This window comes from Nyctereutes procyonoides, unplaced genomic scaffold (genome assembly GCF_905146905.1).
Source record: "Nyctereutes procyonoides isolate TBG_1078 unplaced genomic scaffold, NYPRO_anot_genome, whole genome shotgun sequence".
NCBI lineage: Eukaryota > Metazoa > Chordata > Mammalia > Carnivora > Canidae > Nyctereutes > Nyctereutes procyonoides.
Genome location: NW_026575146.1, coordinates 78834982 through 78860155, shown reverse-complemented (window position 1 = coordinate 78860155; position 25174 = coordinate 78834982). Strand labels below are relative to the sequence as shown.

General features: G+C 52.3%; 1 protein-coding gene across 3 annotated transcripts; it reads left to right on the top strand.

Moving 5' to 3' along the window:
* Positions 1-12815: 12815 nt before the first annotated feature.
* LOC129500964 (cytochrome P450 2S1) lies at positions 12816-24690 on the top strand. 3 transcript variants are annotated; one of them, XM_055311894.1, is made up of 9 exons: positions 12816-13249; positions 14376-14541; positions 16976-17125; positions 17548-17708; positions 17873-18022; positions 19612-19753; positions 21465-21652; positions 23162-23303; positions 23398-24690. In XM_055311894.1, the coding sequence occupies exons 1-9, from the start codon at positions 13079-13081 to the stop codon at positions 23577-23579; spliced, it is 1452 nt and encodes a 483-aa protein (XP_055167869.1). In that variant the 5' UTR covers positions 12816-13078; the 3' UTR covers positions 23580-24690. The 3 variants fall into 3 exon arrangements, with proteins under 3 accessions (XP_055167869.1, XP_055167870.1, XP_055167868.1); XM_055311895.1 differs by having other exon boundaries at positions 17843-18022; positions 21465-21636; positions 23398-23513; XM_055311893.1 differs by having other exon boundaries at positions 12818-13249; positions 17843-18022.
* Positions 24691-25174: the final 484 nt, after the last annotated feature.

The window sequence follows — 25174 nt, the reverse complement described above, 5'->3', positions numbered from 1 at the left end:
GATTCACAGAGCAGGATCCCCAAAGCTATGGTTTTAAGCAATATTCAACTCTTGTTAATAAAATTTACAGTATTGATAAAAACTTCCTCGAAAATAGTTAAGTGAAAGTAGAATCATCTCCAGTGATCCCCAAGACTGGCACAAAATCCCAAAAGGATAAATTTAAATACAAAATAAAATATTAGCCACACATCATTTTTTTAAGATTTTATTTATTTATTCATGAGAGACACAGAGAGAGAGGGGCAGAGACATAGGCAGAGGGAGAAGCAGGCTCCATGCAGGGAGCCTGATGTGGGACTCGATCCCAGGACTCCAGGATCATGCCCTGAACCAAAGGCAGACGCTCAACCACTGAGCCACCCAGATGTCCCAGCCACACATCATTTTTGAAAAATATAAAATACGAATTTTGGTGGGGAGTCAGTTGAGAACCTGTGCTTCCTTTCTTCCACCTCTCCAAGGGTGGGTCTCACTTTATGGTGCCAGGTGGCCTTCCTCTTTCCCAGGCCTTCATCCTCAGTTCTTTGATTCCCTTTCCTCCTCTGCCCCATGTCCAAAAGCTGGGATTCCTAGGGGCTAGAACCCAGTCTTGCTCTCTCTCTCCTGGTGAGTCCAGCCACTCATAGGCTTCAAATGCCACCTCTGTCCACTAAGTGTGGAGCATCATACCGATTTGATGGTGGCCAGCAGCACCGTTGGTGAAAGAATTCACCCAAGGCAGAACAAAGAAGATAGAAGTTTTTTTTAATACACTGCAAGGGCGCAGCCAGCAGGACAGCAAAAGAGAGTATCTGTGTGCCACGTGGCAGTAGTGAGGGACTATAGTTATAGGGTAGAGTGAGGGAATATGGCGATGTATGGAAATCTTCCCTTTTATTGGTAATCTTGGGAGCTGTGCCTGGTTTGAAGTAGCCCATTGGGGCAGCCCTGGTGGCTCAGCAGTTTAGCGCTGCCTTCAGCCCAGGGTGTGATCCTGGAGACCTGGGATCGAGTCCCACGTAGGGCTCCCTGCATGGAGCCTGCTTCTCCCTCTGCCAGTGTCTCTGCCTCTATCTCTCTCTGTGTGTCTCCCATGAATAAATAAATAAAATCTTTTTTAAAAAAAAATAAATAAATAATAAGTAGCCCATTGGTCAGTTAGGGCCTATGGCTTAATGAGCTTATTTGCATTAGCTCTGTAGTCACTGTGGGCCCTTTTGCCTTGCTCAAGTTTCCATTGCTCAATCCTGTTGCCTAAAAGCAGCCTCTACACTAAGGACCCCCAAACCTATGCCTGCTGCCCAGATCCCCTGCCTGTTCCCTTTCTACTCCATCCACAAAGACCCTGCTGGGCCTCCAGGCTACCTCTCAGGTCTCAGGAAAGGCTGTTTCCCCACCTGGAATGTTCACTCCCTCTTTCGACCCAACCCCTACCCTCCCTGGAGGTGAGAAACCAACTGCCCCATCTGCTCCCCAACACATTGTGCTGGAATCATCATCAACAACCCTGAGCTTCTCTAATCCCCTGTGTTACCCTCTGAGCCTCCCAACAGGCTATTCCCTCTGCAGAGAACACTCTTGGCCATGATCTTCTATACTCATTCTTTGGATTCACATATGCCCTACTCCAGGAAGCCCTCCCATTCCCAGGCTAGCAGGTACTTCCTCTGGGCTCCCACAGTCCCCTGTGCCTCCTGGATTCCAGTTCTGATCACACTGGGCAGTAAATGATGGTTAATCTGTCCTCCCCCTGGACTGTGAGCCCCATGAGGCAGAGCGTTATGTCTCCACTGTGACCTCAGCATCATCCAGCCAGGCCTGGACACAGAGCTGGCTGGCATCAACCCTGGATGTAACCAGCTGAGGCCCAGGTTCTCCAGGGCATTCAGCATCTGGCACGGGCAGAGGGGCCTTCTGCATCTTCACCTTCTCATCACCTCCACTTACTCTGGAAGCTAGAAATAAATTGAAATAAAACAAGGGATTAAATGCAGATGGGATTTACTGAAGATCTGGAGACCATGGGTGCATACAGGGAAATGTGACTTCCCCGAAGTAACACTAGGATCCAGGAACCCCCTGACCCTGGACCCCACCTTTTGTCAGCTCTCCAAGGGTGGGTCTCACTTTATGGGAAGATAGAAAACAATGGAACCGGTCCAGGCTGGTTCCTGCAGGCAAACTGAGAACATCAGTGACCTCAGGAACTCCTCCCGAAGTCATGACCTGGCAGGACCAGGGAGCAAGGAGCTGAAGGGAGACAGGGTATTCTTTTTCTGTAGTCTGAAATTTTTAATGAGCTCATAATCCTCTACTATGTGTATAACTGACTATGAAAAATTATAGGAGATAAAGGCACTGAGTTCAGGCTGGCTGTTGTGCAGTTTGGGCACCACGCCCAGCTCACAGCAAACACCCAGAGCAAGATAGCAGCCAACTGTAGTGCCCTGTTGGCCATTAATCAGGCGATGCCCTTCATCCTCTGAGGGAGGACTAATATACCATCCCCATTCTACTGAGAACAGGAATAGAGGAAGGTCATGTCACCGGCCCAAGGTCATATAGCTCAAGGCCAACGCGGTACTTGAACCCACGCAGCTCTCCGGCCCCACAGGACAGGTGAAGAGGAGGAGGAGGGCAGGGAGCAGTCAGCCCCTCTAGGGTTCTCCTCATCCCGCTCAACTCCAACCCAAAGCAGACACGTGTGTGACAGAGGGCGCCCCCTGGTGGAGCGGCGGAGCCAGCTAGGGGGTGCAAGGACACGTGCAGATGGGGGCAGAGCCCTTGCAAGGAGCAGGGTACTTTCAGGTTATGGAAAGGTGGGGGTCAAAGAGGGGCTCATTCATTTCGTCATCACCACCCAGAGCGACAGGTCTGTACTGGACAGATGGCGAGTAAGGATCTCTCAAACCCAGAGAAGGGACAGGGAGGGAGGGAGGGACAGGAGTGTAGAAACAGCCCAGAACAGTAAGCGCTTAGGACCTGCTGACCTTGAGGATCTTTCTTCTGCCCCTATTTCCTCTTCCATCAGTAATGTGAGGAGAGTAGGATTCGTGCATTTTGTTGGAGGAGCCCAAAAGGGATTCCCTAACCCAGCCAGGGACTGAAGGGGAGGAGTCACACTTGATATATGTACTGAGCCTTTAAAGCCTGCGGGTTCAAAGGTGGACAGAAAACCCAGCCCCTACCTTCACGGGCTTTGTGTGTTGTGTGTGGGCTTCGGTGCAGTATAGCACCTATACAGCATTTGATGGGTACTGCATCTCTGGGAGTATTATGAGCCCATTTACCAAAGACAAAAACTGAGAGATTGAATAACTTGGCCAAAATCACACAGAGACCTGGCAGTGGCAGGGCATAGCTGCGTTCAGCTGACTTCTGTTCCCAGAAGTTCCCTCCAAAACTCAAATTTGGACTTCGGTGTCATCCCCACACCACACCACCTCCCCAAACATTTCCTGTTCCTTCTGTTATTTTTTTTTTCTTCCTTTTTAAAGTAAGTTCTATGCCCTACATGGGGCTTGAACCTAGGACCCGATCAAGAGCCATATACTCTACCCACTGGGCCAGCCAGGTGCCCTTTCCTTCTGAATGCAAAGATTTTAAGCTAGCTCCCTTGCTGCCCTGGCTTCAACTAACCAATTTTTTTTTAAGATTTTATTTATTTATTCATGAGAGACACACACAGAGAGAGAGAGAGAGAGAGAGAGAGAGAGGTAGAGACATAAGCAGAGAGAGAAGTAGGCTCCATGCAAGGAGCCCAATGTGGGACTCTATCCCAGGACTCCAGGATCATGCCCTGGGCCTAAGGCTCAACCACTGAACCACCCAGGCCTCCCTCTAACCAACCAAATCTTAAGACGCTGCCCTCCACCCTTCTTCCACTCCCCGGTCTCCACCAACCGGCCGAACCACATATTTTCCTCCACCAGGACAGTTCTTGCCTTATGAGAGAGAACTCCAAAGTCAGCTGCTGAAACTGGGACATTTTTATCTCATTTAATGTGTCTTCCTGATCAGGTGCCACATCAAGCAGGGTGCCCAGGGTGAGGAAGATGCCCTGTTCCCACCCTCATCCAGCTTTGGGCTTGGAAGTACACCCAGTGTCAGGCAAATGATCACAGACAGGTAGTTTTAAGAGCCTTGGCTTCAAGTGGAGAGTGGACTGGAAGGGGAGCCTGGGAGCCTGGAGCTCTGGGAGGGGACTGGGGTGAACCCGAGAGGGGAGAGCAGAGTGAAACCAATGCTGTAGGCATAAGGAACCAGACTTCCATGACTTGACATTTGAAATGAGGAAGTTATGGTGCCCGGCTGGCTCAGTTGGTAGATCATGTGACTCCGCATCTCAAGGTTGTGAGTTCGAGCCCCACATCGGGTTTGGGGACGACTTAACAAAATAAATAAATAAAATGAAATGAGGAACTTCTCAACTAAGTGAAAGATGTAGTGCTGTCGGGATCCCTGGGTGGCGCAGCGGTTTGGCGCCTGCCTTTGGCCCAGGGTGTGATCCTGGAGACCCGGGATCGAATCCCACATCGGGCTCCCGGTGCATGGAGCCTGCTTCTCCCTCTGCCTATGTCTCTGCCTCTCTCTCTCTCTCTCTCTGTGAGTATCATAGAAAAAAAAAAAAGATGTAGTGCTGTCTGCAAGAGGAGAAAACTGAAATATCCCAGAAATTAATCCAAAGGGAAAATGGATGGCTTTGCATCACACCCATTCACCAAGGGCAGCCCGGGTGGCTCAGTGGTTTAGTGCCACCTTCAGCCCAGGGCCTGATCCTCGAGTCCCAAGATTGAGTCCCACGTTGGGCTCCCTGCATGGAGCCTGCTTCCCCCTCTGCCTGTGTCTCTACCTCTCTGTGTGTGTATGTCTCTCAGAAATAAATAAAATCTTTAAAAAAAAAAAAAGAGCCATTCACCAAAATACCTCCCCGAAATTAAATCAAGTGAACCAGAGTGGCAAATATAGATATAAACTAATCTCAAAAACAGAAGAAAAAGGCTAGTTTTTTAATCTACAAAGGAATACTTTCCCAAGTATGGTGTAAGGATGCACAGATATGTGTAAAAGATAAAAACCAAAAAAGATGTCTCAGGCATCGAGATATTACCTGTAAGAGAGCAGTGCCCTGGGAGAGGGAGGGAGTGAGGAATATAACATTTAGGAAGGGACACAAGAGACCCCAGTTCCCTCGGGAATATCTTATTTCTCTAAAGAAATAAATGGTTAAAATTAAAATGTAATAAAAGTGGGTGTGCACACACAGTTGAGCAAGGCAATTTCTCTGAACCTGTCCTGTCTCTGTATTTGAAATAATTCTTTCTAGGGATCCCTGGGTGGCACAGCGGTTTGGCGCCTGCCTTTGGCCCAGGGCGCGATCCTGGAAACCCGGGATCGAGTCCCGCGTCGGGCTCCTGGTGCATGGAGCCTGCTTCTCCCTCTGCCTGTGTCTCTGCCTCTCTCTCTCTCTCTCTCTCTCTCTCTCTGTGACTATCATAAATAAATAAAAAATTAAAAAAAAAAAAAAGAAAGAATTCTTTCTAAAACAGAAGAAAGGGTGGCTGGTAGGGGGCCCACTGATAAATGGGTACAGACATGGAGGGGAGGGGGCCAGGGCCATGAAGACCTGCAATTTTATTGTCCTCAGCCTTTGGTTGCCTTCCTATTGTGGATTTGTGGGAGCAGCGCCTTATTTTTTTACTACCACCCCATCTCCCTAGCGTCCCTTCCACTCCCCACAGTTTATGGTCATAGAAGATATATGAAAACAAAAGAAAAGAAGGTATATAAAAACAGAGAATGGGGTGCTATGGAAGAGGGATGGGACCTGGGGATGGGATAAGGGAACAGCAGTAGAAGATTTATGAAAAAAGAAAAGCACAGTGGGACACCTGGCTGGCTGGCTCCGTCTGTAGAGCATGTGACCCTTGACCTCTGGAATCCTGAGTTCAAGCCCCACATTGGGCATAGAGCTTATCTTAAAAAAATTTTTAAAACAAAACCAAAATATAAAAATCACAAAGCTTCCAAATAGTGTCATTTTTTAAAAAGATTTTATTTATTTATTCATGAGAGACACAGAGAGAGGCAGAAACACAAGCAGAGGAAGAAGCAGGCTCCCCGCAGGGAGCCCAATGGGGACTAGATCCCAGGACCCCAGGGATCATGCCCTGAGCTTAAGGCAGATGCTCAACCGCTGAGCCACCCAGTCGTCCCCAAATAGTGTCATTTAGACCAAGTTCCCAAACCAGGGCTTGATACTTAATCTAACTGCAGTTTTAACCTCCCCAGAAATACAGACTTACCCCAACCTCCCCCAGAAATGTAGACTTAACCAGTCAGTCAGGGACTTTTCAATTAGCACCATGAGTCTGCCACTTGGACCCTCTCCAGTCTCCAAAGAAAGATGAGGTAATCTGCACGATAAGACCCCTTGCTTTTCTCCTAAGGGAAAGCCACCGTGCCCAAAACGATGGAATGAGGCTAATAACTTTCTTGCCCCACCCTTCTTCTGTAAAAACCTTCCATTTTGCACATTTCTTGGGAGCACCCCTGTATTTGCTGATTGATGAATCATTTAATAAGGCCAATTAGAGCTTTAAATTTTACTGAGTTGAATTTTCGTTACTTAACAGATTCATGAATATTGCTGCTTTGCTTCCTGTGACACAGTCAATTCCCAGATGTTACTCACGGCCAAGGATGCTCTTAGAATCTAGGGAAGCACCAGGGCAGGGGTGCCAGGAAGGAAGCAAGACTCATCCTTAACTTCTCCTTTTGCCCAGTTCTGGGTGCTGGGTTGGGAGGCTTTGAGAGAGGGGAAGGCTAGGAGAAGAGAGAGAATCAGGGGGAAGGCGTGGGAGCCAGATAGCAGACCGGATGGATCATGGCTTATCCCCACACAAGTCAAGTTCTAAAACCATGAGGCTTGGAGGATCCCAAGCAAAATAACTGCCCCCACCCAGCAATTTCCAGAACCCACCTACTCAGCCTGCTGGACCCCTAGGGATGGCAGCCTCTAGAGTGATCTAACAAAACGCATACAGTAGGAGCTGAATTTAAAGAGAGTCACTCTCCAACCTCACCCAGCCCAGATCAGAGGGTATCTGAGAAGTAGCTGGTAGTGGAGAGGGGTCAACTGTCGGCCACCCAGGGTGAAGAGAGACTGGGATCCACCAGGGATGATTCCACTACTGTGAAATCTATTTTGGGAGCCAGACTTTTTTGCTCTTTAGACTGAAGAATTTGGAAACCTTGATTGCTCTTTACACAAATTTGAGAATACTAACAAATTGTATTCATTCATTCAACAAAATATTTATTGGGCACCTACTGTGTGTCAGCCACTGGGAAGTCCCCGCCCTTCATGAAGAAGGCAAAATAAAAATGTAAATGCAGGGCACCTGTGTGGCTCAGCGGTTTAGCGACGCCTTCGGCCCAGGGCCTGATCCTGGGGACCTGGGATCAAGTCCCACGTTGGGCTCCCTGCATGGAGCCTGCTTCTCTCTCTGCCTGTGCTCCTGCCTCTCTCTCTCTCTCTCTCCCTCTCTGTCTCTCATGAATAAATAACTGGGTGGCTCAGTGGTTGAGCATCCACCTTTGGCTCAGGTCATAATCCTGGGGTCCTGGGATCTAGTGCTGCATCAGGTTCCCAGTAGGGAACCTCTTTCTCCCTCTTCCTCTGTCTCTGCCTCTGTCCCTGATTCTCTCATGAATAAAAAAGTAAAATCTTTTTAAAAAATGTAAATGCGTATATGACATGCTCAGGCTATGATGAAATTTTTTATGTGTATAACAAACACATTCAAAGAGTCCTATATGCCAGGCACTATGGTAAGTGCTTTAAAAACTTGTTTCATATTTATTAAATGCCTTATTTATCAAATTGGAGCAGGGTTTGGGGTTGAGAGAGAGAGCTAATCCAGTTTGTGTGGTCTGGGAAAGTCTCATGTGGACAGAACTGGCCTTGAGCTGGGAACAGAAACTGAGCCAACTTCAATCTCCAGATCAAACATTTTAGCCTGAGAGCTAGGACAAAGGCCCTGAGGCTGGCTTTGGTGTTCAAGAAACTGAAAGAAGGGGACACCTGGGTGGCTCAGCGATTTAGTGCCACCTTCAGCTCAGGTCATGGTCCTGGGGTCCTGGGATCGAGTCCTGCATTGGGCTCCCCGCACAGAGCCTGCTTCTCCCTCTGCCTCTGTCTCTGCCTCTCTCTCTGTGTGTGTCTCTCATGAATAAATAAAATCTTTTTTAAAATAAAAAAAAGAGGGGATCCCTGGGTGGCGCAGCGGTTTGGCGCCTGCCTTTGGCCCAGGGCACGATCCTGGAGACCCGGGATCGAATCCCACATCGGGCTCCCAGTGCATGGAGCCTGCTTCTCCCTCTGCCTATGTCTCTGACTCTCTCTCTCTCTCTCTCTCTCTGTGACTATCATAAATAAATAAATAAAATATATATAAAAAATAAATAAATAAATAAATAAATGAAAGAAATTGAAAGAAGGCCAGTGTGAGTGGAGTTTCGTGAGCAGAGAACAGAGTGGGCCAAGATGATGGCAAACTTTGCAGCCAGTGGACAGATTCTGAAGAGCATTGTAGGCCATCAGTTGAGGCTTGAATTTTATTACCAGGGTAGTGGTGAAGTCTTGTCTCGGAGTCTTTTTAGAATCTTGGAGACTTGGAAGTTTTCTTATCTATAAGATCTTGTAAAAAAGTAAAGGGAAACCTCACTAAAATGAAGTCGGGAGGTTGGACGGGGAGAGCTCTCACACCCTGCCACTCAAAGTCAATTACATATCCAACAGGAAGAGAAGAACCTTGCCCTTGCCCACTTTACTACACTGGAGGGAGAGAAGAAGACTTTGATGAAGTTCTAGAATATAGGTGAGGTCCGGAGCCGACGACCAAGAAAGAATTCTTGAGTCTTTGGTGCAAAATGGTAGTTTTATTAAAGCACGGGGACAGGACCCGTGGGCAAGAAGAGCTGCTGCCCTGGGCCTGTGAGGGGTGCTAGTTATATACCTGGGAGTCAGGAGGGGTTTGAGGATAGTGCACTCTCTAAGGAATTTTGGAAGCAAGGTTTCCAGGACCTTGAGGGGGGAGCTATTGTTGGGAAAAGGGCACTTATTACCGTCTAATAAAACCTGAGTCATGAGACCCTGCAGATGTATATCAGTGGGCCATGTGTTTGGGAGATGATTGCCAACATGTGTCTTGGGGGGTAGAGTAAAGGAAATTTCTTTTTTTTTTTTTAAGATTTTATTCATTTATTCATGAGAGACACACAGAGAAAGAGAGAGAGAGAGAGAGGCAGAGACACAGGCAGAGACATAGGCAGAGGGAGAAGCAGGCTCCATGCAGGGAGCCCAATGTGGGACTCGATCCTAGGTCTCTAGGATCACACTCTGGGCGGAAGGCAGGCACCAAACCACTGAGCCACCCAGGGATCCCTGAGAGATAAAGGAAATTTCTAAAGGAATTTGTATATGTGAAAGTAGACTGACAGGATCCCAGGGGTTGGGCTTAGGTTGCCCTTTGCCCTTAGCAAAGTATGAACAGTAAGGCAGTTGAGTCCCTAGAGGAACTTCCCTCTGCCTGTTTCAAGGATTTGTCAGTGTGCTGCCTGGGGCTTGTGCTTTGTCCTCAGCTAGCCCTGTTCCCCATCTTGGCTCCCCCCCACCTGGAGAGCCCAGCCAGTGACAGGCAGTGACAGGCAGTCACAACCAGCCAGAGAGGAGCCACTATACTTCCAACTCCCAGTTTGTTCCAATGAATTTTTTGTTTAAACAGCCTTCCTGGGCACCGGGGTGGCTCAGTGGTGGAGCCTCTGCCTTTGGCTCAGAGTGGATCCTGGGTCCTGGATCCCCTTCTACCCCAAGGGAATTTGCTTCTCCCTCTGCCTGTCTCTGTGTCTCTCATGAATAAATAAATAAAATCTTAAAAAAATAAAAAAATAAAATAAAATAAATAAGCAGCCTTCCCAACGCCCCCACCCCTTCCTCTATAAAAGAGCACACCTTGGCTTTGTTCTCTGGATTTGCCTATCTGTGCTTTGGCGGTTGCTGCTTTCCCTGTAATGCGATTCTCTGCTAATCCCAAATAAACCCATATTTTGCTAATAAAATAATTGGAAGTTTTATTTTTAAATTTAACATTTGTAATTAAAGTCACCTTAAAACATTAGACTCTTAGGGATCCCTGGGTGGCCCAGTGGTTTGGCGCCTGTCTTTGGCCCGGGGCGCGATCCTGGAGACCCGGGATCGAATCCCACATCAGGCTCCCGGTGCATGGAGCCTGCTTCTCCCTCTGCCTGTGTCTCTGCCTCTCTCTCTCTCTCTCTCTCTCTCTCTCTCTGTGACTGTCATAAAAAAAATAATAATAAAATAAAAAAAACATTAGACTCTTAGAACCGGTGCAGTCTTCTAATTTCTATCTTAGGCCAGAGCTGCTTCACTCAAAAAGCTGGTCACAATGCTCCCTGCAGTCTCCTCTGGTCTTGATTCTAGCCTCTGACATCCAAGGCGTGTGCCCTGAAACCAGGGAAGGAGAAATGTGAAGGGTAGCCTACACTTTGTTGCCACAAAATAGGTGCAACATTTGCTAGAGTTCCTTAGTTCCTCCTTTGCCTTGTTCTGGAGGGTTCCACAAGGTCCCCCAACCAACCTCTAACCTTTCTGGCCACTGGAGCTTTAGTCTTGAGATACCCAACAGGTATCTCAAACTTAATGAAACTAAATGAGAATTCATGATTTCCTGACTTCCTGCAAAACCTGTTCCATTCTGCTTCCCATAGGTTCCCTCATCTCCTTTTTCGCCTCTAGAAAAGGCATCACCGTCTTTTTCCACTTGCCCAAGGCAACAAAACTAGGAGTAGGGGGAAAAAATCGTTTAACAAGAAAACATCCTCTTAGGTTATCAAATCCCGGTTTTGTTTCCTGTCTTGTGCAATAGTCTCCTCTCTCTCCTATAATAGGCTTCTAGAAGAAAACCTCTCCTTACCTAACTCCAGAACTGTTTCTATTTAACAGGTTGACCTTGATTCCTTCCTTTACTGCCAAACGTAATTTGTCAGCAAATCTGGCAGGCTCTACCTCCACGTACATCTCAAATGTATCCATTTCTTTCTCTCCCCACTGCCTCCCACTCTACTCCAAGCCACCAGCATCACTTGCCTGGACTTCGCTCACCCTAGATTCTTGGCTTTTTCTCCACCTGCTCCCCAGTTGCCCACAACTCATTCACTAGGGGGTAGCCAAAAATATCTTTTTAAGTGCAAAAAGAAAACTAATCTGGGAGGTGGTGGGCCATAATCAGTGCCTGGGGTGGGAGAGGGGGTAGTTGACTGGGAAAGGGCATGAGGGAGATTTCTGGAAAGATGGTAACTGTATCCTATAGGAGTCGGGGACACATAGAAATAAGCAGTTGTTGGGATGCCTGGGTGGCTTAGCAGTTGGGCATTACCTTTGGCTCAGGGCGTGATCCCGGAGTCCCACATTGGGCTCCCTGCAAGGAGCCTGCTTCTCCCCCTGCCTATGTCTCTGCCTCTGTGTGTGTGTGTGTGTGTGTGTGTGTGTCTCATGAATAAAGAAATAAAATCTTAAAAAAAAAGAAATATGCAGTTGTTAAAAAGGCATCTTAAACACGCTTATGATTTGTGCACTTCACTGCATGTAAATTTACCTGGGAAATGCTCGGAAAACAAATATTGAACTCCAGCAAATGATGCGTGCTGCTGTGTTCAGAAGTGAAGTGTACTGGCGTCTGCAACTGTCTGAAATGCATCCAAAAAAATAAGATGGGTGGATGGGGCAAGATGAATAGGTAAGCAACACAGCAAGGATAGTAAAATGTTACTGGTGGAATCTAGGTGGTGAATATACAGGTGTCTACTATACGTTTGAAAGTTTTCATAATAAAATGTTTAATGAAAGTACAAAGCAAACTAAGTAACTGTTCTGCTGGAAACCCTGCACCTGCTTCCTTTTGCAGGAGAAATACAATGCTGGTTGTTTTCCAGGTCCCTGCATACCCCCCCCCCCCCGCGCTGACTTCATCTCCTACATTCAATCTTCCAATGCAACAAATATTTATTGAGCACCTACTGTGTGTACAGCTTTGAACCAAGCAGCCTGGACCTGACATTGTAACTGTCTTCCTCAATGAGCTCACTGCCCTGGCAAACCTTTGAACAACTTGAAATTATTGTAATTTATTACTGTATTTGCATATCAATGAGCTCAGGGAAGGCCAAGCCCTTCTCTCTTACCTGCATCTCCAGGTCTAGACAGTCTTGTTTATGGTTGGACCTCGGTGACAATCAGTTGAGAGAATATTAGCTGACCTTTACGTGATGACTTGGTATATACGCACCTGGCCCTGTCTGAAGTTGTTTACACGTGAACCTATTAATCCTGAAACTATCCCCATTCTGCAGGAGTTAACAGAGGCACCCAGAAGCTAGGCCGTGAACTCAACGGTCTGGCCTCAGGCAGCATGTTCCCAACCACTAGACGAAACTGCTAAGTGAAGGAATGAGTCCATCAATCATTCAGAATGGCTGGAGTTCAAATCCCAGCTCTGGCAGCTTGTTGGCCGCGTGGCCTGGGGCCAACCGATTTATCTCCCCAACCTCGGATTCCTTACTGTTGAAGGTCAAGTCCTCCTCCTGCTTTACCGTAAGGAGGTTAAGATGCTGCAGGAAACTGGCTCAAAGACGCGCACACGCGCACGCGAAGTCCCACCCGGACAGGCGGGAGCCGGGGAGGGCGGCGCGGGCTCCCGCTTCGGACACGGGGTGTGGCCTCCTGGAGGCAAAGTCTCCGCTTCCAGGTTCTCCAGCGGGCCCACGCCCTACCTGGGGCCCAAAGCGCTGTCCCCGCCCCGAACCTGGGGGACCCAGTAGCCGTCCGTGCGCGAGCGGGTCCCCGCACCAGGCGGACCCCGGGCGGGGAGCGAATCCGGCCGGGAGGTAGCGGGAGGGGCTGGCTGCCCCGCCCCCCGCGCCCCGCCTCGCCCCGAAGGAGCCGCCCGGCCCCCGCCCCCGACTGGCCCGGCCTCGTGGAGCGTCCGGCCAGCGGGAGAAGGAGCCGACCTGCCCGATGGAGGCGGCCGGCACCTGGACGCTGCTGCTGGCGCTGCTGCTGCTGCTGGCGCTGGCGCTGGCGCGGCCCCGGACCCGCGGCCACCTGCCCCCCGGGCCCCCGCCGCTGCCGCTGCTGGGGAACCTCCTGCAGCTGCGGCCCGGGGCGCTGTACTCGGGGCTCCTGCGGGTGAGGGGCCGCGGGGACGCCCCGGCTGGGGCGGGGGCCAGGGCCCAGAGAGCACGGGGCCCCAGGGCAGAGAGGCCTTGGGGCATCCTCGGGGAGGCAGGCCGCGGGTGCAAGGGCAAAGGGACTAGGGGTGTCCTGGGGCGGAGGGGGGTGGGGCGGGGGCAGCGCTCCAGAGCTGAGGGGGCCCGGTGGAAGGGGGTCCTGGGGAGAGAGGACCCCGGGATGCGGGCCCGGCCGAGAGGGGCAGAGACCTCTGCCCGCGGAATCCTGGAGAGGATGAGCCGGGAAGCAGGGTCCAGCGGCAGGGGTACGGGGCAGAGGGGTCCACAGAATCCCTGGGAAGTGATAGAAGCAGGGGATTAAGGCGGGAGGCCGCAAGCTGGTGCTGGGATGCGGGCGGGTTTATCCCTGGGGGAGAGGTAACTGGGGATGGGCCGAGAAGAAAAGGGAGGAAGGGGAGGCTTGGCTGGAGGGTTCCAGGTGCAAGTGTGCGGAGGATCTGGGCGGGGCAGTCCTGTGCGGCTCGGCTAGGAGGGAGCTGGGAGGTCCCGGGATAGCGGGGAAGGAGCGGGGAGGAAGACAGAGGCAGTTCTAACCTTTGGGGGGTTGGGGGCAGAGGTTCTCTGTCAGAAAGAGTCTGGTGGGGGGAACTTCAGGACATGGGGAAAGGGATGGGGGTCTTGGGGAAAGATGGGGCGGGGCAGGTGCCCAGCATTATCCACTCCAGAATTTGAAGGTTTAGCAGAGTGATTAAAAAAAAAGGGGGGGGGTGGCTAGTTTTGAGGTAGAGGCAGAGCTGAGGCGTTAGGAGAAGCCAGAGTCTCAGGTGTCTATTTTTGCTGCATATGTCTAAGTTGGGGGATAGAGGTGGTTCTGGGTTGTCCCAGGGTCCAAACTTGGGGCTCTGTAGGAGGTAAAGGGTTGAGGGCTTTATTGGCAGAGGGGACCTGGGAGCCTGATGCAAAAAGAGAACTGAGCCTCCTGAGGGGGCTATTTCTGTCTGGGGGTGGGGCAGTTTCCTCTTAGATGTCTCATCCAGTGACAGGGCCATGATGGGGACATCTAGACAGAAAGAGGCAATAGGCCTGCCCCTCAAAACCCGCCCCATATCCCTCTCTGCCTGCAGCTGAGTAAGAAGTATGGCCCGGTGTTCACCGTGTACCTGGGACCCTGGCGGCGCGTGGTGGTCCTGGTTGGGCACGAGGCTTTGCAGGAGGCCCTGGGAGGTCAGGCTGAGGAGTTCAGTGGGCGGGGGATGTTGGCAACGCTGGACGGGACCTTTGGCGGCCATGGTGAGTCATGAGCAGAGCTGGGGACTGCTGGCTCCTTCGCTCAGAGCCTGCCACCACCACTTACTGGTGTGACTTCTGTGCATCACTTAGTGTCTCTGGGCCAGTTTTCCTCATCCATCAAGTGGGGTGATGATACTGCCTATTACAAAGAGTCATCCTGAGGATTGAATGTGGCCTGGGTGTGGTGTGGTGGTGTTCTCACTGCTCCAGGTGAGGAGCCCAGGACTGGGAGGGACAGGGAGAGCTTTCTAGGCACTGGTAATGGGTGGGAACACATAATGTTTAGAAATGAATTTCAGCTAAGCCTGAAAGTAGAAGCCTGGTGTTGGGGGCACTGTGGGGACACAGCTGTGACCAAGAGCTTGTTGGCCAGTGGGGAGAAAGTCCTGTGCCAGGCTGGGATGGGGGAAGGTAGAGGGGTCAGGGCCAAGATAAGGAAGCCCTGAGATTACTGGAACCAGAGGAGGTGTCTGCCCCAGCCTGTTTGATAGATGTCCAGGGAATCTTGAAAGACAGGTTGTCTGAGCACCAACTCCTAGGAGTGAGAAGGGTGTTCCGGGCAGAGAAGTAAAAAACCCTGGAGGTGAGAGAAGCAGCAATCATTCATTCAGTTGACAATTTTTTTTAAAGACTTTATTTATCCATTCACAAGAGACACAGAGAGAGAGAGAGGCAGAGACACAGGCAGAGGGAGAAGCAGGCTCCATGCAGGGAGCCCGACATGGGACTCAATCCCAGGACTCCAGGATCACGCCCTGAGTAGAAGGCAGATGCCCAACTGCTGAGCCACCCAGGCATCCCCCAGTTGACAAATTTTTATCACGCCTGGCCCTGTAGTGGTTACTGGGGACACAGAGGTGACCAAGACAGATGTGGTGTACTGTCTCACTGTAGGAGAGATAGGCTTGTCCTAGGCCTGGAGGGAGGGAATAGAATTCTAAAATGAGAGGTACAGCTCTGAGAACAGGACACAGGGGAACTGTACTGGCCCAGGTGGAGGGAGGAGAGGGGGCCTGGGAGGAATTAAGGAAGGCTTCTCGGGAGGAGATGACAATCCCAATGAGACCTGAGGATGACTGGAGTTAGTTGAGTGAGGATGGAGAGGTGAGTGATCCAGGCAGAAGGAACAGTAGAGGCAGAGGCCTCGAGGGGGGATCCTGATACCACTGAGGAAGTGAGAAAAAGCCAACGCAATTGTAGCTGGGTGAGTAACAAAGCTGGTGAAATGGGTCGGTCACGCAGGGCCTGAGTCACACCAGAGTGCTCAGCTTTGGGATTTTCTGGGGGCTATAGATGGAGGGAGGGGAGTCATAAGCAAGATCCTCAGGTCACTGTGCAGGAACCCGGAGAGGAGACTGTGCTGTCCTGGGGCTGGGGGTGTCGGGAAGGGAGGGGTGGTTGGAAGAGGCATCCAGGGCTCTCTGGCCAGGGACCAGGGGACAGTGGGCTGAGACAGGAAGGAGGAGAGGTGCTGAGGCTAGTTGGGGACACACTGGGAGAGTGGATGGGGGACACCCTGGAGGAGGCTTCCAGGAGGCCACTAGGGTATGGCATTGTCCACTTGGGACCTTGAGCTCAGAGAAGCAAGGTTTGTCCAGAGCAGACCTTTAGCTAAAGGACAACAGTCCATCCTCCTCTCTCCTGGTTCAGCTTCCAAATGATGTGGGGCAGGGGACCCAGTAGCCCTCTGTAAGTGTTGGGAAGGAAGGAAGGAAGGAAGGAAGGAAGGAAGGAAGGAAGGAAGGAAGGAAGGAAGGAAGGAAGGGAGGGAGGGAGGGAGGGAGGGAGGGAGGGAGGGAGGGAGGGAGGAAGGAAAGAAGGGAGGGAGGAAGGAAGGGAGGGAGGGAGGGAGGAAGGAAGGAAAGCGGGAGGGAGGGAAGGGTGCTGGGTGGTTCAGTCGGTTAAGCATCTGCATCTACCTTCAGCTTGGGTCATGATCTCTGGGTCCTGGGATTGACCCCTGCATCCGGCTCCCTGCTCAGCGGGAAGTCTGCTTCTCCCTCTGCCTCTCCCCTGCTCATTCTCTCTCTCTCTCTCTGTCTGTCTCTGTCTCTCTCAACTCAAATAAATTAAATCTTAAAAAAAAAAAGGAGGAGAGAGAGAGGAAGAGGAAGATGGATGGATGGATGGATGGATGGATGGATGGATGGGTGGATGGGTGGAAGAAGTTTTCACTCATCCTGGTTCATCACAGATCACAAGGGGCCTGGATAATCTCAGTTACCAGCTTTCCAGGAGAATGTCCCCTTCTGCCCCAAGGGTAGGCATTTATTGAGCACCTACTGAGTCCTCAACCCTGGCTAGGCTGGAATGGACTCAGGACAGGGCCTGCAGAAACCCCGGCCCACCCCACCAGGGCACCTCACTGGGAAGGAGTAGTGCTGGGGAATGGGGAGAGGGGCCAGTCCATCCTTGAGTCTAGCCTTCTGTACAGGGGTTTTCTTCTCCAATGGGGAGCGGTGGAGGCAGCTGAGGAGATTGACCACGCTGGCCCTGCGGGACCTGGGCATGGGGAAGCGAGAAGGCGAGGAGCTGATCCAGGCCGAGGCCCAACGTCTGGTGGAGGCATTCCAGGGGACGGAAGGTCAGCAGGGTGGGGTGAGCCCGGGGTCCCCTGGGGCGCCCCTGAGCATGGGGAGGGCCTTCCTTCCGGGGCTCTGCTCACCACCGCCTCTGGCTCCTCCACCTTCTGTCTCTGTCCTCCCGTCTCCCTGGGGAATCTCTGTGTCCCCAGTACTGTCACTTCACTCTTTCTGTTTCATTTCTTTCTCTATTCTTCTGCTTTTCTCTCCTGTAAGTCTGTCTCTGTCTTTGTCTCTCCTCGTCTGTCTCCCTATCTGTCCTTTTGCCCAGTCTTTCCCAGCCTGTCTCTCTTGCATGTCTGTTTCTCTGCCTCTTTCCCTGTGTCTCTGTCCGTCTTTCTTGCCCTGTCTGTCTCTCTGGATGCCTGTCTCCTTCCAGTCCCCCTCTCCATCACGGCCCTCCTCTCTGCCCTCTCCCCCCCAGGACGCCCATTTGACCCCTCCCTGCTGCTGGCTCAGGCCACCTCTAACATCATCTGCTCCATCACCTTCGGCTTCCGCTTCCCCTACGAGGACAAGGAGTTCCAGGCCGTGGTCCAGGCGGCCGGCGGCACAGTGCTGGGGGTCAGCTCCCCCTGGGGCCAGGTAAGCCGGTGGGGCCCCTCTCCAGCCACCTTCCCCAGAGGTTCCCGCCCATGGTGTCCAGGTGACCCCCAGAGGGACCCTCCATGCTGGTGCAGGACCAGGCCCCAGGGGAACCGCTGCCCTTTTCCCCACAGACCTACGAGATGTTCTCCTGGCTCCTGCAGCACCTGCCCGGCCCCCACACACAGCTCCTCAGCCACTTGAGTGTCCTGGCCACCTTCGCCGTCCAGCAGGTACAGCGACACAAGGAGAGCCTGGACACCTCGGGCCCCCCACGCGACGTTGTGGATGCCTTCCTGCTGAAGATGGCAAAGGTAGGGAAAGGTCGGGTTGGGGGCCTTCGGAATGAGGCTGGTGGCTTGGCTGGTCCCAACTCCCGTATGGCTGGGAATCTATCAGGCCTCCCTCTCTCTCTTCTTCCCCCTTTCTCCCTCTCTCTCTCCCTGACCTTATGCCCCTGTGCAGGCCCCATGCCCAGTGGCCTGCCACCAGCAATCCTCCATGTCACTGTACCCCACCCCCACAGGACATGTCATGTCAAGTAGAATCATTTAATTATGGAACCTGGCAATATCAAATTATAGGAATAAAGTCCACTTCCTTAATTATATTAGAACAGGGGCGCCTGGTGGCTCAGTCAGTTAAGTGTCTGCCTTCACCTCAGGTCATGATCATGGGATTCTGGGATCAAGCCTCTCATTGGGCTCCCCTCCCTGCTAGCAGGGAGTCTGCTTCTCCCTCTGTCTCAGCCGCTCCCCCTGCTTGTGCTCTCTCTGCGTGTCAAATAAATGGATAAAATAATTCTTAAGATTTTATTTATACATGAGAGACAGAGAGAAAGGCAGAGGCAGAGGGAGAAGCAGGCTTCCTGTGGAGAGCCCAGTGCGGGACTCGATCCCAGGACCCCGGAATCACGCCCTGAGCTGAAGGCAGATGCTCAACCGCTAAGCCACCCAGGCATCCCAAACATTTTATTTTAAAGTAATCCACACCCAAACGTGGGACTCAAACTTACAACCCCAAGATTAAGAGTTTCACATGCAAAAAAAAAAAAGTTTCACATGCTCTTCCCACGGAGCCAGCCAGGCGCCCCTGCCTTTGCCACTTTTAAGTGTCAAGTTCAGTAGTGTTAATTCCATCCACAATGTTGTGTAGACAATCTCCAGAACTTTTTTCATTTTATCAAACTGAAACTCTTTATTGTTAAACAGCAGCTCCCCATTCCCCCTCCCCAGCTCCTGGCAACCACCTTTCAGTCTCTGAATTTGCCAACATTAGGGACCTCATTATTTAGCCTTTTGCAACTGGCTTATTTCCCTTAGTGAGATGTCCTCAAGGTTCATCCAGGTCCTAGCGGATGACAGCATTTCCTTCATTTTTAAGGCTGAATCCTTATTCCACATTTGGCTTACCCATTCATCCATCAGTGGCCACTTGGGGTGCTTCCCCCTTTTGGCCGTTGCGAATAATGCTGCTGTGAACATAGGTGTACAGATACCCCTTCGAGACCTTGCTTCCCACTTTCTGGGGTACATGCTCAGAAATGGAATTGCTGGATCATATGGCAATACTATTTACATTTTTTAAGGAACCTGATACCATTCTCCATAGCAGCTGCACCATTTGGAGCCCCATCGTTGGTGACAGGGCTCTAGTTTCTTCACTTCCTAACCACATGTCATTCTCTGTTTGTTTTGTATAGCGGCCGTGCTCTTTCATTTTCAAAAACATTGCAACCAAAGAGAACTAATATATCAAGAGTCCACTTCCCCACTTGCCCAAACATTTATACAAACCCCCTGACAAAGCTTGAACTTGCTGTGTTGCGCTCCAGGCGTGGCTGGGCTGGCCTCTGTTCCCTGTGGCCTGAGTTCTCTGAGCCCCTCTGCCTGGTTTCTCCCAGGAGGAGCAAGACCCGAACACAGAACTGACGGACAAAAACTTGCTGATGACGGTCATTTATCTGCTATTCGCCGGGACGGTCACCGTCAGCACCACGGTCCGCTACACCCTCCTGCTTCTGCTGAAGTACCCTCAGGTCCAAGGTAGGAGGCTTGTGCACCAGTCAGCCTTGGGGACGGAAGTGAGGGCTCAAGAGAAAGAATGTTCAGGAGAACGAACAGCCTGATCCAGAGCCTAGAAGCGAGAATGAGCCCAGCATCGGGGATGTCTAAAGAGCCAGAAGTTGGGGGGCTGCTGGTTGCAGTTTGAGGTGTAGTAAAGTGAGAAATGAGGCAGGAGGGGTGCTGGTGGCTCAGTCGGTTAGTGTCTACTTTGGTTCAAGTCATGATCTTGGGGTCCTGGGATCAAGCCCCACGTCTGGGTCCCTGCTTTTTTTTTTAGGTTTTTTTTTTTAATTTTTATTTATTTATGATAGTCACACACACAGAGAGAGAGGCAGAGACATAGGCAGAGGGAGAAGCAGGCTCCATGCACCGAGAGCCCGAAGTGGGATTCGATCCCGGGTCTCCAGGATTGTGCCCTGGGCCAAAGGCAGGCGCTAAACCACTGCGCCACCCAGGGATCCCTGGGTCCCTGCTTAATGGGAAGCCTGCTTCTCCCTTTCCCTGCTTGCTGCCCCCCTGCTTGTGCTCTCCCTCTCTGTGTCAAATAAATAGGTAAAATCTTTTTTAAAAGAAAGGAAAAAAAGAAAAGAGGCAAGAGACCTCTCAGGGCTGTGTCGCCTTGGTGGTACCTCATTTGCCTGATCCTGAGCAATGGGGAGCCATGGAAAGATGCTGAGGAGGGGAGAGCAGGGTCAAATTAGCATTTTAGAAAAATCCTTTGGGCTGAAAGAGGTAAGATGTGCAAGAGGATGGCAGGAGCTCAGGGAAGAGGATGAGGACAGTCCTGGGCAGGAGAGGACAGTTCTGGGCCAAGCTGTGGGGCGGGAAGAGGAGTCGGGTGGGCAGTTAGAGAACAACCTGGGAGCCCCAGGGAACTAGGGGATCCGGGGACCATGGGGCCACCCTGAGATAGAAAGAATGAGGGGCTGTTTCAGAGGAGACACTGAGGCCAGTTGGACAAGTGTGAGGGACCTGGGGCCACCTGTGAGGAGGTAAAACAAGACACCTGTTTCAGGACTGGAGACAAAAAACAAACTGGGGTCCTTGTTCTCAGGGTCCTTCCTGAGTTCAAGCAGCATGTTGAGCATAGAGTTTGCTTAAAGGAGAGGGAGGGTACCTGGCTGGCTCAGTTGATAGAGTGTGTGACTCCTGATCTTAGCGTTGTGACTTCAAGCCCCACATTGGGTGTAAGGGAATAAAAAAGCTTGGGGTCATCAGGGCACAGACAGGAAGTGAAACTGCAGGAAGGGTACCTGCCTGAGAGGCAGAACAGGCCATGAGCTCCAGGGAAGCCCAGGATTTTGCAGTCAGGCAGCTGCATTAAATGTTGTCAGGCCAGTAGGGTGGGCTGACCTGGAAGATGGGGCTTAGGGTCTGGTGGCCTCAGTGGAAGGGAACCCACTGTGACTTCAGCTCTCTGGGCCTCGGTTTCCTCATCTGGGAAATGGGGATGGATAATGGTACCCACCTCACAGGATTGCTGTGGGAATTGAGAGAGGAGAGACCTTGTGCCCAGCACACAGGACATCAGGGACCCAGGCTCAGCAAAGCCTGGGGGACTCCTCCTCCTCCTCCCCACCCGCCAGCCTGCCCCAAAGCACTGCCACTCTGAGAAGATGGGGCTTCCGAGGGTAGGATCACAGAGCCCCACCCCACCTCTGACCTCCCGGCCCTCTCTTCCTGGGTGCAGAGCGTGTGCGGGAGGAGCTGAGCCGAGAGCTGGGGGCCGGCCGTGCACCAGGCCTGGGGGACCGAGCCCGCCTCCCCTACACCGACGCGGTTCTGCATGAGGCGCAGCGGCTGCTGGCTCTGGTGCCCATGGGGGTGCCCCGCGCCCTCGCGAGGACCACCTGCTTCCGAGGGTACACGCTGCCCCAGGTGGGCCAGCCATCGGCCACGTCCAGGCGCTGCCTCGCCTGGGGCCCGAGTCTGTGGCTGGCTGAGTGTCTGGCTTTTTCTGATTATTGGTCTCTCTCTCCTCTCTGACATCTCCTTTCTCGGGGTCCCTCTCTCTGCACCCCTTTCCCTCTCTGTTTCTTTCTGTGTGCATTTCTCCTGCCTCTGACTGTCTCAAGGCCTCAGTCCAGAGGATTAGGATACCCTCTGTCCAACAGATATCCTAATTCCACCTTCTTCCAAGGTGTTTGGGACAGTCACATGCCAGAGGCTACAGACAGGGAAACAACTTGAGAACTGAGGGCCGGAGTCTCACAATCATGAGTCCCCGGCCCTCCTTCCACTCCCCCCTCCTCCCTGCCCCCCTGCCCCCCTCTTACCCCCTGCGCCCCAGCTCATGCTCTCCGTTAAAGAGCGACTCATCACCAGCACCACCAGGGGGCGATGTCTCCCCGGAAACCCCAGGTGCCTTCCCACCAGCAGCTCCCTCCTTGAGCTTCATTGTAGAATCAAACCCAAAGCAGTTAGACCTAGTCCTGGTGTTTTCTGGTCCTGGTGTTTTCGCGCTGGTGGCACCTCTCCACAGGCATCAATGACTGAGGACTTGCTCTGCACCAGGTATTATTCTAAATGCCTCATAAATATGGTTTAATCTTTGGAGCCACCTTAAGCATTATCATGCCCATTTTTACAGATGGGGAAACTGGCCTTGCAAGAGTGGGAAGACTCTTTGGGGTCACCCAGCCTACAGTGGTACAGGGAGGATTTACACCCAGGGCCTGTGCTTTAGCCACAGCTATTGGCCTCGTTTTGATAGCCACAGCGTGACCCCATCTTCTCCTGGAGCCTCCCTCCCCTTCCCAGCTCAGACCATGCTAGCCATGGACCCCAGCAAAGGAGGTCCCCGTCCCTCACACTTCCTTCCTCCACTGCACAGCCCTGGGATCTCAGTAACTGCTCCCGGCTGCCACCCAGGGGCCCGGGGTGGGGCGCCTTCAACCGACAGCCCTCACCTACCCACCCTTGGCCTTACCTCTGGAAGTGGGAAAGAGCTGGACTCGGGCCAGGTGGCTTAGGACAACCACAGATGAATCACAACGTACCCTCAAAGTTTAAAAACAAAATTGACAAAGAACTAGCCCCGCCATGTCCAAATGCTATGTTGGGCAAGTTGTTTCAGTTTGGGGGAGGAACCTCTGTTTTCCCATCTTTGAAATGGGAATCATGTTAGAAATTGCTTCGTAGACTCGTTAAAAAGATTCAATGAGTTTGAATGTGTGTGTGTGTGTGTGTGTGTGTGCGCGCGCGTGTGAGAGAGAGAGACGTACCTATTGCACAGGAGGTAGTCCCTACCCCATAATAAGCCCTTGAAATATATTGATGCCATTGTGCCATGTGAACCGGTGCCCTGGACACTCCAGACTCTTGTGTTCTGCCCTCGGGCCTGGTGGGGGAAGGATATTTGTCATTTGATTATTGCTCCCCGCTCAGGGCACCGAGGTCTTCCCCCTCCTCGGCTCCGTCCTGCATGATCCTGAGATCTTTGATGAGCCAGAAGAATTCAATCCAGATCGATTCCTGGATGCAGACGGACGGTTCCAGAAGCAGGAGGCATTCCTGCCCTTCTCCTTAGGTATCTGCTGGGGCTCTCCCTGCTCACCTGCGGGTCCCCCCAACCCTGGGTGTGAGGGGGACTGACCCAGTCCCATCCCCCTTGTTCCCTTCAGGTAAGCGCATCTGCCTGGGAGAGGGCCTGGCCCGCACAGAGCTCTTCCTCCTCCTCACCACCATCCTGCAGGCCTTCTCCCTGGAAAGCCCGAGCCCACCGGATACCCTGAGCCTCCAGCCAGCTGTCAGCGGCCTTTTCAACATCCCCCCAGCCTTCCAGCTGCGAGTCCGGCCCCACTAACCTTCCTTGACCCCCACCGTGTGGACCAGATGAAGGAGGGAGCCTTGGGAGATTGGTGGCCCCCTGGTGGAGGCGGGCATCAACTCGTCTCCGGAGCCCCCCAGGCAGCCACATCCATGCACCCGGAGCTCCTCTAGAGTCACTCACACAGATAATCGGCCTACATGTCCCCAGGGCCCTGCTTACTCAGCCTATGCAGCTGTTGAGACACACAGCCCTCACCCGGTCACCAGAGCCACGGGGCCACTCTGACACATAGGCTTCCTACAGGCATAGATTGAGTTTGTCTGGAATCGTGATCGCGTGCCTAGATAACACACCATCCCCTACATGACACAGCTCCCCTGGATTCACAACCCACATGTGGGAATTTGGCTCCTACCTTCATAAGCCACAGAAACAGCTGCTGTGTTGGACCCACAAGCCTTCTTCACCCATCCACCCGCCAATTCTGGGAGCCTGGTGTAGAGAGGTGAACATGCCGCTTTCTGGGTCACGTCCCCACACAGAGAGACCGTCCCTGAGTTCAGCCCCAGCATCCCCTCTCTTGCTGTCACAGCACGATCCAAGCAGATGACCACTGCTGTCCGCATGTCCCCAGTACTGAACCACACAGCTAGCCCACACAGGATACCGTCCCACTCCCAAATATCTTCACTCAGACACACCGTTCTTGGGGGGGCACATCCCCCACCTCCTCCAGGCCTTCAGCCCTCAAGGACACCCCTCTTTCCGAGCACCTTGATCCTCAAATTCTCCCAAATATAAATATAAGCGCAGCGTGCGATTATGCACACAGGCCTGGGAAGCAAGTCAACTAGGACACACCGGACCCTCTGCCCAGAGAAACACCTCCCCCTCCTGCTGCTTATGTAACCCTATTAAAAGCCTCCCCTGACTGCCCCTCCTCCCCACCCACACACTGACCCACCTCCCCTCCCCAAGTCCCAGTTAGACCCAGTAGAAGGGGCTAGTTGACCCAGTAGGGGCCAGATTCCAACTCCCTGGGTCAGAGAAGAGGCCATCTCTGACGTCCCTGTGACTTGAAAGTCCCCATTTTGCAATAAAAGTTCAGTTCTGGCCCTAGGTCTGGCCCACGGCAGGGCCTGGAGTGCCTGTGACAGTGTCTGTCATTGTGAGTAAGGGGTGGGAATGGGGGGTCCGCCCCTCCCTCGAGGCTGGGCGGGAGCTAAAAAACAGGGCTCCCGCCTGCCCTGGCTGTTGACATCAGTACCAGATGTGGAGATGGGGGGAGGGGGGCCTGTCCTGGGCCTGACTTCCGGTGAAGCTGATGTGGGGAGGGAGGTGTGGGCAGGGAGAAGGTAACCCGAGGAACTGCAGGCTTGGGGTTAGGCTTGTGGGGTGCCCAGCTGGGGAAGGTGGGCAGGTGAGGATCCTGATCCAGGCCCTGGGAGCTCTCCCAGTCAATCGGTTGGTTGGTCGGTCCGAAAGCAGCTGGAGCACAGTTCCTAACCCAGCTCTGCCTCTCACAGGCTCCTTTCCTCCAGCCTTTTCTCCACCAGGAAGGCAGACACATCTTTTTATGTGTTAGTTACCTAGGGAGGAAGTTTTCCAGCACACAGAAGTAGAGAGAA